Source organism: Sclerotinia sclerotiorum, genomic scaffold (assembly GCF_000146945.2).
Source record: "Sclerotinia sclerotiorum 1980 UF-70 scaffold_28 genomic scaffold, whole genome shotgun sequence".
NCBI classification, from domain to species: Eukaryota; Fungi; Ascomycota; class Leotiomycetes; order Helotiales; family Sclerotiniaceae; genus Sclerotinia; species Sclerotinia sclerotiorum.
Genome location: NW_001820808.1, coordinates 312516 through 325370, shown reverse-complemented (window position 1 = coordinate 325370; position 12855 = coordinate 312516). Strand labels below are relative to the sequence as shown.

Genomic DNA, 12855 nt, shown 5'->3' with positions numbered 1-12855 from the left:
CTCGAAAGGTTTGCCACTCTTCAGTCTTCAGCTCTCAAGTCTGTGTCATTTTCGAGCCTCATTTCTTCCACTCTAAATGACGCTTGACCTGGACAAGTTTCCCGCGATGAGTTTTTGTTGTGGGATTCGCTAAAAGAAGGGGAAGACATCAGAACCCTTGATTGTGCAAGGTACTTCCTCAAACTCTTAAGCCCAGACGCGTAACTTCTACAGCAACCAAATAAATCGGAAGGAATCCCATTATATGGTTGAGAAATTTCATCTCTGCTTCCTAACGCTATATAACTATTTGCGCAGTATCTATATTAGGTACATCTAGATGGCGAATTGAAGCATGGGGTAAGTTCTGGGACTCGTACGCGAAATCTAGTCTCCTATAAACTCTCCACTCCACTCTTCAGAATTAATTAAAGAAAAGTATGCTCGCTTTCAACGAAGGAAATGATGATAATCTTTCCGAGGTTAGCGTGTCGTACACCACAGGGCATCGACGGAGTGGATAACTATCTCACTGCCACCGACGTTTATGTCAGTAACAGAAAATCTTAAATAGTCGGAGGCGCAGAACCCTACTACACACCGGTAACATGAGACAAGCAGAATGAATAAAAATGATTCATTAACTAGGTTATACGAATTGTACGTCACCTCGCTTTAAAATGACAACATGGATATGGTTTTACGGCCACGGCTGAAGACGATATGCTTATAGATGCGTTTATATCCTGCATTTCTATCAGTGTTAGCGGACGATGAATACCTTCCCAATTTTCCGTTCATCATGGTTATTGATATTTCTTTGTACGAATGGCGCATCAGGATCACTGTTTCCCATTTACTTGGGCAATTAGTTTTCGTAAAGTCTTACTTTGAATGATTGGAAAGAGCAGCCCAGAGTCATCGAGACTTGTTTTCCGTTTACCCTTTGTCACTCACAAACAACGAAAGTCTATGGTTACGGATTTTTGTCACTTTCATTTTATGCTGGCGGACAATAGAATTAGCAATTTCTCTATAGACATTTGTCCTCCCTCAATAATTCGTTGATAATCAACCACAAACTTGCATACCTATCAACATGACAGAAACACTGCGTCGCCGCCTCCTCCTCGACATCGCAGAACTACAAGCCAAACCATATCCAAACATATTCTTACATGTCGATGATGAGAATCTTAATCGCGCTTGCCTCGTCCTCACCGTGGAAGAATACGGGCCTCTACATATGAGACTTGATTTTCCTTCCGACTATCCGATTCAGCCCCCGATTATCAAAATTGACTCTAATATCTCTCATCCAAACATCATCAGGGGGCAAATTTGCGCCTCCATCCTAAATACTCCAGAAGGTTGGACGCCGGCCTATACCTTGAAGGGTTTTGCAATTCAGTTGCTCAGCTTCTTTGCAAGTGATGCAATCGAACAAGTGAATGGAAAGGGACGTGTATACTTGCGTGACTATCGAGCGAGGTCTAAGGCTGCCGATGGAAGGATGGGTTTCTGTTGCAGTAAGTGCAGCTTTGCTATGAATGTTTCTAAGAATGATGAAATTCTAATTCGTGATGGGTTCTCGACGATGGACCTTAACACGTTAGACCCGCAGGGTACATTTTCCAGAAGTTCAAATAGTCCTCTCAGAGAAAGCATACAAATATCTGCACTTCCAAATGAAGTTCTCTTTTTGATTTGTGATAAGTTGGATACGGAAGACCTTTTGCTACTTGCGACGGCCTGGGATAGAGTAGACCACATGGTCACGCGGTGAGTCCATCTCAACAATAACCACTGCAAGACGTTGGTAAAATGCTCACAATTCGTTGCAAGTTATGACCTAATCCGCAAGCGGGAACTGCAATGCTTTGTCTCCAAGCAAGGTTACAAAACGGCCAGCTTGGGAGTTGGGGTGTGGGTGACTCGGGAAGGCATACACAAAGGGACGCTTTCTTCAGAGTTTGATTTAATATCCCACGAGGCGTTTTGGACACATCAAATTCGCCGTTCAGTACAAGGCATCAAGTTTCGATATTGGCTTCCTTTACCAATTTCCGAAGGACATTGGGAGAGGATACAACCGTTGACCGACTGGAACCTGAGATTGATCAAAACAGCAGGGGGATTTGGTAATATTCCGCCCTTCAAGCTGATTTTTCATTTCATGAATGATGTGATGGTGAAGTTCAACAAGGATACTTTAGTAAACACAAACAATTCCTCTGATATAAACACAAAGACCATCCAAAGTACCTTGACGCATGCTTCGGAGAAAGCGATCGAGTCTTATTTCCACCTATTCCATCTACTCATTTGTCTTGCGATCGATGATCCCTCTGTTGTAGGATATGCGAATGATTTGATTGATAAATTCGTCAATGGCGGAACCTCCAAGTCATCATGTCCAAATCTTAATCATATTCTAATAGCGTCCCTGATCAGTGATGTTGAAGTATCATATAAAACTATGGAGACGATGATCAAGGAAGCCATTACACGGAACGTTGTGTGGATGCTTGGTGAACAGCCTGGACTAAGTTACATTGAGCCTTCCGAGGTTTCACAGTATCGCCTAGAGAAGACATTCGAGGCTAGCAAGACATCTTACAGGATCCTGATGTTCTTGAAAATATTTAAAACAACAGCAATTGGAAAACCGAAGAAACCTTTATCCCAGCTTGCGAATGAAGCTTTCAAACGCCATGGTGCCCCACCAAGGGGATCAGCTAGATACCTTGCAGATTGGACAAAGCGTATTCATCTCATTGCTTCATTTCCTGACTTCTTCCGTGTCATGGGCATGGGTGTTCGTCAGGATAGTTGGTTCACTAATTTTCTTAGAGAGTGTATAAATGATAGTATCGAGAAAGGATATTCCAAGATGCCAATCACTCAATCGCAAGCCTTGTATCTCCGTCAACTGGATGAGCGAGATGTGGATGTGGTAGATGATCTTCAGCCGATATGTACTGACATGTCCACGGCCATGTCTCTTTTTCATGAAATCGCAAACAATTCAAATGGTAATGGACATGGTCGAGGAGGTACGGTGGTTAGACGGTAGATGTCGCGGAGATAGATATTTACAATTGCAAGTTTTCCTTCAAAGTCGAGTAGAAGATAATTTTGCACAAGATAATTTTGCAAAAGAGGGTTTTGGGGGAGAAGGGAAGGTGGGGTCGAATATAGCATGAATCCCTCAAAGTGGACGCTCCGTCCATGTATAATAGCATATGTATGCCCTTATCCACATTGTCCAGGCTTGAGCATGGGTGGCCGAGAAAGTGGTTCATCGCGAGCTCTTATCAAGTGGATCCCTCAACATCATATCAATAGCCATCCTGCCAAATCTCCTTCCTATACCCTTCGGTCAAACGTGAATCTTCACCATATACCTCTTGCCACCCAACGAAGCCCCTGTCTAGCACATAGACCTTTTGTTCTTTTTTATCGGAACCATCTTCAACATCCTCCCATTCCTCGTCATCAACTTTCTTCTCCGTTTGCTCTTTGTTCTTCTTCATAGCTGCTCCCACGACTCCGGCGCCCACGCCCATAATCCTCTCCCTTTCGCGTATATATCTCAAGGCGGCACTGGGACCTCGCTGCTGGCTCAAGGCACAATGAAACACAACCGTATCTTTATCTTTGAGCTTTCGAACTAGTTCCGGGATCTTGTAGTCAAGGGTGGAGGATGGGACGTGGGTAGAATGTTTGATGTGACCGCCAATGTGATCTAAGAGAATTGGTTGAAATCAGTGAGATGCAAGATTGAAAGGTGTCAAAGTATGCACAAAGCATGACAGAAAACAGTAGTGAAGGGGGGTTACCATCATCGCGCACATCAATAATAGCTAGATTCTGCGGTGTAGAAAGTGCATCGAGGTTTGAAGAAGCGTGAGAAAGAATGATATCTGAAAGAGCTTTTGAGGATAATCGGGGAAGGGTTGCAACAGTTATAGTAGACATTCTGCGCATGTGCTGGTGCGTTGAGTGTCAGAGTTGTGTATTAATGATCAATTGGAAAGCAATTATTCGCTCTAGAGATTCAGCTCGAAGAACTCGGGGTGCACATAAAGCGAAATAAGTGAAATGGTAGAGTTTTGAATGTTGATGATGTGGTGATGTGGTGATGTGGTAGCGCAATATAAAATCGACATGTTTGAGAGTTGAGGCGTGGATTGAGTGAGTGGAATGGAGGGGTGAGGCTTATTTAAGGGATGAGGAGCGGGTGCGGGGTGTCGCGATAGTAAGATCTCACATGTTATAAAATCTAACATCAAATTTATATATTATAGAAATATCAAAAATCTTATATCAAATATTCTACATTATATTAAATAATTCTATACGATTTCACTTATTCATATATTGATTATTCCAAGGTCGAAGTAATCCAAAATGATGTAGATAATTTTCATTTGCTTATTAAATTTCTTAGATTCATTCCTTAATATTCCTATACTCTACTCTAATGGCATTTGCGCTACAGTATCACTAATATTAACCTTTAAAGACGGGAACCCCGCATTAGCTCATTGGCTTCCTCTTGAACACTGTCCGGCTCAACCCTCTACACCGTCTTCAAATGAAAAACCTCAATTATTAATGCTCTGGCTACTCGAAAGCTTTACATCAAGGATTGAGTATTGGTATCTTAGCTTGACATTGGTCGATTAGCACTGTTCGTCCCTAGATATTTCATGCCTTCAAATTGGTTTCTAGACAAAGCTCACAAAAACGCAAATGTTGCCAAATGGTCAACCATTCGTTGCAAACACTACCCCCAACCCTCGACCGCCTGAGATGGAAAGAATGAAATCGTCGAAATATTATTAACATTAACTATCTATGCTTCTAGTTTTGACGGACAATTTAAGGTTCCATACAAAATCTCCCCCACTACTTCTTAAACTGGGCAACGTCTCCCGTTCGTATTCCAACTATTAGGAAGAGAATCAACCGTCTGAATTTCCCAATCCACCGAACCAATAGCGGTGAGGGCAAAGAACACGCCCGTAGGGTCATATTTTTGCTTCATCGCATACAGCTCATCATAATTGGTACCGTAGAAAGCGACCGTTTGATTAGGTTCAATAAGATCACCTTCTGACATATAGGCGCCCGAGTCGGGAGCAATGGAACGAAAAACATCCATGAAATCTGTAACGGCATAGGTGACGGTTTCGATTTCAGCCCAGGTGCTTGTAGTCTCAAATTCACCTCCAACGATGGTATGCATGATGGCATCACGCCAAGCAGGCAGAACAGAAGAATCTGTTGGTGGCTCGACTGCAATACCGGTTCCCGAAACGTGGAAGCCTGCGATGAAGAAGCCTTGTTCGATGGCTGATTTGTGAGCGGCGAAAGTTTGATTGCGAAGATCATCGTCTGCAAAGACAGAGCGAGGCATAAGGCGAGATGCGGTTTTGACAATGTCAGTGCCGACATATTCTTCGGGGAAAGAAGGGACCCATGCATCATGGCTATAGATGGGTGTTAGTATCTTCAGATTGTTATGGTAGACAAGAAAAAGATGTTTCGTTATGACTTACAAGTTATCGGCGTGGTTGTACCAAGGAGTATAAGTAATGTTCAAGCTATCTAGGACGTCAAACCATGGTTTGAGAAGTGCTTGAGTCTGAGCAATGGTCATGTTTGGTGCAACGAAAGATTCCATACGGAAATAGTAGGCATCACTACCACCAACATCGGTTCCAATTTCGACGGCGCTAGCCCCAAGGTAATAATATCCATAAGTACCGGCATCAACAAAGGCTTCAGCATTGTCGATGTAAGCTTGAACACCCCCCCAGAAAGAGTCATTGCCAGGGGTGTCTGCAACAGTGAAGTTGAAAGTAACGGTAGTGGTTTCGAGTTGGGGGAGTAACTTGACAGTAAGAGATGTTACGACACCAATGGTACTACCCCCGCCACCGCGCAGCATCCAAAAGACATCGGAGTTGGTTTTAGAATCGCAGCTGATAAATTTGCCATTGGCAAGAACAACCTCCATAGCCAAGACTTGATCGGATCCCATACCGTACATACTGCTCAAAGGTGAGTGTCCCCCACCAGCAATATAACCACCACCCATTCCTACAGTGGCAGCTTCACCGCCAACTACACTTCCTCCCAAGGTCTTGGCATATTCATATGCCTCGCGTACCAGAATGCCAGAACCAACCTTGATAGCAGGTCCAGTGTAACCATTGGCAGCTACAAAGTTGGGGTAATAAGCTTTGTGTTTGAGATGATGAGTCCATATGGTGAGTGCACCCTTGCCAGATGCTTTACCGTTGAAGTCGTGACCGGTATTCTTGATCACAAGGGAGAGATCAAGATTTCTTGCGAAATTGACAGCGAGTTGAATTTGTGCTACATTTGTGACGTTGACGACATACGTCGGATAACCACCTTGTTCACAGATGTTTGTGTAATTCAACCCAGGAGGCATACAACTACGGCCCTGGTAGATGGGTAATTGAATTGAGGTTGGATCGGCCTCACTGTGTCAAAGTTAGCACTTGTTGAGAGTTGAAAATGGCTTGAGCTACTTACTGGAGTTCCGAAGTTAACCAACCAGCTGTGACTGATGCACATTTGGTTGCATCATATTCTGGCCAATCTGGGTAACAGACTGCAGCCAAAGGAGTACTTTTGATCAAAGCTCCACCAAGAAGGACGTCGAAAATATCCCAAATTAAATTAATAGGCCACAATGCATCGCCAGGGAGGAGCTTGCAAACTTTTGTTTTTCGTTTCGAGAGGGTGGAATTAGTGTCGAAAGCAAAAAGATTTGAGATTGATTCATTGGCAATGGCAGAAGCAACGGTGTCGAGGACACCATCAGTCAACTGAACCACTTCATTGGGGAAGAGAGATGGTGTAGAAGTGGAAACCACCGTGGTTGTAGCAGGGCTCAAGACTGTGCTTTGTGCTGAAACGACCCCCAAGACAGCGGCGGCTACCGCTAGAGATGACGAGTTCTTCATGCCTACAATTTATCAGCGACAATGGCGAAACACGGCAAGCAGATATTAAGGTTCTTAGAGAGACTTACCTGTTATGCAAGACTAACTTTCTTTTTTTAGATGAGAGAGAGAGTATGTGGACTTTTCAGGACTTGGAATGTGAAATGCGGCGTGCTCTTGAATAGAGGGAATGGGGGCCAACTATTTAACGGAAAATTCTTCCATAGAGAAGTCTAGGACTCTAGGACTCTAGGTATATTGAGATTCATCTTAGATTGAAATCTTGCCATCTTCAGACTTCGGACAGTACGGCATCGAACACATCATAAAATTTGGACAGAATATAAATTTGCCGCGGATGGCCATTGGTACTTTCGGCGCAGACACCTGAAAAGATATCGAATCCACCCCGAGCCCTGATCGACCGGTCGTTGCATCTGAGGACTAGAACCAAACTGAGATTGGGGATATGGGTCGTGTGGAGTGATAAAGACGGCTAAGCATTATTAATACGGGTACTTTCAAGGTACACTGGTACAGGAAGAACTGTGCAACCCAGCACCAATTCCAACACTCATCAAGCGAGGTATAATTTTTGTGCTGTGCAGCTGTGGTTGAGGTTTTATTAGATGCATTCCCCACTCAGTCGAGCAGAATCAGCAGAGAGTGGGCCGAATATTCGGAGTACATGATCGTACTCCATAGCGTTGCAGACATCGCTCCGCATCCATAGCGCAAATGAATTTTGAGCGTGGATTTGTTTGGTGTTAACCACGTTTTTAAGCCATGTCTACCAGGTATCTCGCGTGTAGATAACCAGCATCACTACTTTTGTACAAGGTACGACGATAACTTTAGTCGCTACTCGTGCCACTCTATCTTCGCTCCGTTAAAGGTTCAAGTGCACACGCAACATTCGATTCCTTTCGGGCATTAGTTTGCTAATTCTAGAACTTATAAATTGCTGAAATTGATCCTCTGCTGGCTTCATCTAATGTACGAAGCACGGCTCCCAAGTATCCACTGCCGTATAAGCTTTATCCAATGGCCAGTGGTTTGCGGACGTACACCACGGTCTTCAATGCGTTGCATGGAAAAGCCTATCGTATTGTTGAAACTGGACGAATTGGGGTAGGCTATCACAAATATGGAACAGAATTCCGTAGGATGAGTCGGATGGAGTATGATTTAAACAAAATTGGGGCACAATGTTCTAGTTTTGTTTTCACGTCGGCCCCTTCCGGAGGTTTTACACTTTTTGATTGAATATTTCAAGTGAACTCTTTCAAATGTTTTATTAATTATATCCCAAGCAACGCATGACTAATTTTCGTCAAGATATACTCTGTATAATAATCTTTCAATAATTACATTCATTTGATTACGAAATATATCAAGTAAATATACTTTTGCTATTCAAGAAAAAAAATTATAGAATCTTTTTTGTTCATCAAAACTTCGGATGTATTCAAATAATAAGAGATATTATTTGTTGAGTATATAAAAATGAAAGTTTTTGAAAATTCTCTTTCACAAGTTCTGACTCTTTCCCGCCACTAGCTTTGTCATGTAGCGGGAAGCCCCATCATAAACTAAGCTAATTGATAACTCGTGCGTCCAGAAGGTATAAAACCCGCACGGCTAGAGGAGTACTTGTTATTATTGGTCAAATTGTCCCATTTTCAAGGGTTCCTTTCTGTCTTCATACCGATGTAGGGCTCAACAAACTGCAGCACGAGTATTTTATCAAAGAAATGCATATTTTTTCTAATGGATTCGGGACGCCACTGAACCAAATTGGTGACTTGTTGCGTAAACCCTTGACACATTATTAAAGATTAATATGCAGTCTACGCTAAGACCCTTTGACTCCTAGGAGTGTTTCCACTGTCGAATCGTCGAACGGTTAACTAGATCCGCCAAATATAACTATTTTAGATATAACACATTGATATCAAATATATAACTGCTGACATCCATGTGTACAGACACAAGAAGACAAAATCCCGCCCTCACCTGCGCCGTTGAGCTCATTTGGTGGACTTTTTTTCTCCTAGTCTAGCACCGGTAATTAAGGTGACACCTTCCCATGTGGACGCCATCTCTATGTAGTGCATGTTTACAGCGTCGTAGTCGGCAGATACCTAGTATATATTATATAGGTATAAAAGTCTTCGAGACAAAAAGGGGTTGCAAAAACTTCTATTTAACCCATGTGCAACAACACCCCTGCATGTCCCCATTGCCCACTTTTGGCATTTGTTACACAAACCAGAGCTTCAAAATTTAAATCGCGATGCAAAGAAGAAGCACAGTACTCCACAACTTACAAGGCCTTGATGAGTGACCCTGGTCTTACGGTGCGGGAATTACCTTTCCGCACCCGAACTCCTGGGTACAGAACAAATTTGACCTCGGAGTAGCATCGTACGATAAAGGAGATCAGCTAGATCCATATTGTTGCTCTTGCATATACAATCTCTCTCTTCCATGGAGAAAGGTAACATTCATACCATAGCCATATTCGAATTAGGTAAATCGGACGACCTCATTCAGACTTAGACGGACAACCATATCAATCATTATTCCCAACTAGCTGCATCGTTGACTGTCAAAATCCCTGAATTTCAAGGCTCCGTTTCAAGTGTCGCTCTCAATCAACATTTCAATATCGATATTTTGACTGGGTTGTTTTCGCAAGCTATTAAGACTTTTCAAATCCTTGTAATGCCATGTGCTAATGGACCCTTTCTTGTTTCCATCTGCCTCTGCTAATTGTATTTACCACATAAATGGTATGTTCATCGCCGGCGTGTATGGTCCCATATTTTGATGTTCATTCTTGTTTCTCTTTTCATTCGTGTCAGTGAGGGTGGCCCGTCGTCTTCTCCATCCACTTTCTTTACCTGAACCCCAGAGGAAGGTTGTGGCTGGTTCACCGACAAAGTATGGCTACGAGTGCTGTTGATGTTGCGGATCTTCCCCACGATAGCCGTCAGAGCCAGGCATTCGCTTTAACTTTCGTATTTCCTATTATCGCTACGATTGCGCTCGCTTTGAGGTTGTATAGTAGATCTTTGACCAGATCCTTTGCTGCAGGTTAGTAAGGGATACAAGACATTCTCACTCATGGTGATAATCAATACTTGAATAAAACACTGCTAACATTGCGCAGATGACTGGGTCATTTGCTTTGCGATGGTAAGTCTTACAGTTTTTAGTCATGAAAGAGCATCCAACAATGGATTATCTTGAACACCCGTCGATACGCCTTTGGACTTGCCATTGCCTTTCGAGTACGGCATGCTTTGATCTCTTGGTAGCGGCTTCTAGCAAATCTTTCACTGAACTTCATTCTAGATTCTGTACTGGGCAGAGACATATACTTCATACAAAGGTAAAGTCAACCCTTGACAGCCTTCGTAACGCACGAAGTAGCTTTCTAACAAGCCGTAGTGGTAATATACAATTGTATCGGGATTCACATCTGGGACGTTCCAAAGGATTGGACCTCCGTGCCTGGCGCAAAGTATGGCTATGCAGTTAGTCTCTGACACAAATTCTTAACCATTTCCTTTGCTAATATCTCTAGACGGAACTTCTCTATAATCCCATTTTGGCCCTCGTAAAGACCTCCATCCTCCTCTTCCTCCTTCGCCTCACCGGACAAAAGACTGATGTCAGACTATCGATCATTGGTCTCTTGATATTCAATGGTATCATGATGGTTGTGACGTTTCTGCTCACGACTTTTCACTGCGTCCCCATTGCAGCAAATTGGTATCCTGAGCTGTACCCTGATGCTGTCTGCATGAATTTCGCGAACTTTGTTACCGGCACAGCCAGTGTCAGCGTTTTGACCGATGTGTTGGCTTTGTGGATGCCAACCTGGATTGTCTATAATTTGCAGATTCCGCGAAGTCAAAAGATAATGCTTGTTGCTATCTTGTCATTTGGTCTGGTGTAAGTTTTGTTCAAATTTTACCATCCCTTGGGCAAATCCGATTGTATCTGACATAATACTTTAGGACTGTCATAATTGGCATAATCCGCATTGTCCTTCTCGATACGTTCGATCGAAATCCACCTGCGGATCTCACGTACTCCATTTTATTCTGTGTTTCAACCATCGAAGTCGGCTTATCATTCGTTTGCGCTTGCGCACCAGCACTTAAACCTATCATCGTGCGCATTATCCCTAAAATATTTGGAGAAAGTAGTCGTTCACGTAGCGCCAAAAGATCTACTGAAGGGAATGGACAGGGACGGACAGGTCGGCGCCCGGAAGGTTACGAAATGAGCAGGAGGACGGCGCATACAGAGATTGAGGTCGGTGATATAGGGGGAGATTATGATAAGATGAGCGATATCACTGATGCGGAGAGTGGCAAGGGAAAGGTAGACGGGACACACAAAGGTCAGATGAATATTGCAGTAAGGACAGAAACTGAGGTGAGGTGGCATGATAACGTATCTGTAAGCAACGGGAAGCCAGTTAGAAAAAGCGGTAGTAGCACCGAAAGTCTCGTATGAATAATTAATGGATCACGGCTAGATTTAAACCTGTAATAGAAAATCTCTATCATTTTTAAGGGGTTTCGGTCATCAACTCTAATTCCGTCTATTCTCCACGATCAAAATCACCTACCAGTACAAAGTTTTCTCTTGATCTCAGACGTGCGCTATACATCTAGCCATGCCATCCATACTTAAATTTCCCTTCAAAGCTCATTCAATTGGTATCTCGACGTCTCTCAAAATGCATAGCTCTCATTTGTCCAACACGATAAATCCCAATATGATCAATCACTTTGCACGCTTTATGATGTAATAATATTTTGAGAATTTTAGAATTTACTTACCACACACCATTCGAATTCGAAACAAAATCCCTGCAAAAAGTATTCTTTCTTTATACAGAATTCAATATCAAACACATTTTCTAATAATTATGTAATATGATATTTTGTTAAAATTTCCTTAAATACAATAAACAATTTATCAACCTTTTTGATCTCTTTAATTTTGAATAGGTATAACTTCAAATTAAGATTGAAATTTTTTTTATTTAATTTTGATTAAATTTGAACTAATCAAATCTTTTGCATAAATAAATAAAAAATCTAAAAAGGTAAAAAGAATTATTAACTTTGAGATGATATTGTTCAGTATCTAAAAAATAGATTTCAGAACTCTTTTTCTTTGTACCTTGCCCTGCTTCTCAAGATAAACCCACACCTATCCCAGAGAGAAACCGATCGCGAACGCCCAGTGTGGAATAATTTATCTTGGACCGACACCAATCATAGATAATTTAACATAGACATGGTGAATGTCACACTCAAGAATACTGGGTAAAGTATCTTGTATTAGAAAATACTAAGCTAAGGAGAAAAGAAGAAGGAAAACAAGAGTAGAGATTGATTGATTGATTGTGTTTATCGTCATAGGCCGTAGGCTCACGCGCCTTGGCGCGTGATAACCTTAGCCATCTATTCCAGTTTTGGACAAATGACGCTCAGAGGAGAAGCCTCTGAGTGGTTTACTAGCTAGCTAGGGGGAGTATTTTTATACAATTTAAAGGGGGCTAGGGCAGGGTTTACATGATTGCCTTCGCAGGGGGGGTTTGGGCCGGTAGGCCTTTTGGGGTTGTAATTGTGGTCATCCTCGTCCACTAGATCACTACCTCTTGATCTCTCTCCCTGTCTCCTCGTACTTGTTTTGGTTGTTCGTATGCATACTTGTTTTTTTTTTTTTTTTAATGAAAGAAAAGGGAAAGATGAAAGAGAGGAAAGAAGAGGAAGGAAAAGCACCCTTAGAGACCTATTAACTCCGTTTGAATCCAATGAAAGAAAGAAAGGTTTTTTTTTTTTTTTTTTTTTTTTTTTTT

The 12855-nt window shown here is 42.3% G+C and overlaps 6 protein-coding genes across 6 annotated transcripts; 3 read left to right on the top strand and 3 right to left on the bottom strand.

The window, feature by feature from the left end:
• Positions 1 to 1078: 1078 nt before the first annotated feature.
• Positions 1079 to 2847, top strand: SS1G_14020 (hypothetical protein; the record flags this gene model as incomplete). Its single annotated transcript, XM_001585110.1, has 3 exons — positions 1079 to 1508; positions 2109 to 2797; positions 2833 to 2847. The coding sequence occupies 3 exons, from the start codon at positions 1079 to 1081 to the stop codon at positions 2845 to 2847; spliced, it is 1134 nt and encodes a 377-aa protein (XP_001585160.1).
• Positions 2848 to 3320: 473 nt separating this feature from the next.
• Positions 3321 to 3969, bottom strand: SS1G_14019 (hypothetical protein; the record flags this gene model as incomplete). Its single annotated transcript, XM_001585109.1, has 2 exons — positions 3321 to 3727; positions 3822 to 3969. 2 exons carry the CDS (start codon positions 3967 to 3969, stop codon positions 3321 to 3323), a joined length of 555 nt encoding a protein of 184 aa, XP_001585159.1.
• Positions 3970 to 4900: 931 nt separating this feature from the next.
• Positions 4901 to 8057, bottom strand: SS1G_14018 (hypothetical protein; the record flags this gene model as incomplete). Its single annotated transcript, XM_001585108.1, has 5 exons — positions 4901 to 5477; positions 5547 to 6500; positions 6553 to 6988; positions 7538 to 7565; positions 8034 to 8057. The coding sequence occupies 5 exons, from the start codon at positions 8055 to 8057 to the stop codon at positions 4901 to 4903; spliced, it is 2019 nt and encodes a 672-aa protein (XP_001585158.1).
• Positions 8058 to 8495: 438 nt separating this feature from the next.
• SS1G_14017 (predicted protein) lies at positions 8496 to 8794 on the bottom strand (the record flags this gene model as incomplete). Its single annotated transcript, XM_001585107.1, has 2 exons — positions 8496 to 8557; positions 8674 to 8794. 2 exons carry the CDS (start codon positions 8792 to 8794, stop codon positions 8496 to 8498), a joined length of 183 nt encoding a protein of 60 aa, XP_001585157.1.
• Positions 8795 to 9178: 384 nt separating this feature from the next.
• SS1G_14016 (predicted protein) lies at positions 9179 to 9388 on the top strand (the record flags this gene model as incomplete). The annotated part of the gene is made up of 1 exon (XM_001585106.1): positions 9179 to 9388. The coding sequence occupies one exon, from the start codon at positions 9179 to 9181 to the stop codon at positions 9386 to 9388; it is 210 nt and encodes a 69-aa protein (XP_001585156.1).
• A 525-nt stretch (positions 9389 to 9913) lies between these two features.
• SS1G_14015 (hypothetical protein) lies at positions 9914 to 11498 on the top strand (the record flags this gene model as incomplete). Its single annotated transcript, XM_001585105.1, has 4 exons — positions 9914 to 10064; positions 10141 to 10166; positions 10558 to 10928; positions 10994 to 11498. 4 exons carry the CDS (start codon positions 9914 to 9916, stop codon positions 11496 to 11498), a joined length of 1053 nt encoding a protein of 350 aa, XP_001585155.1.
• Positions 11499 to 12855: the final 1357 nt, after the last annotated feature.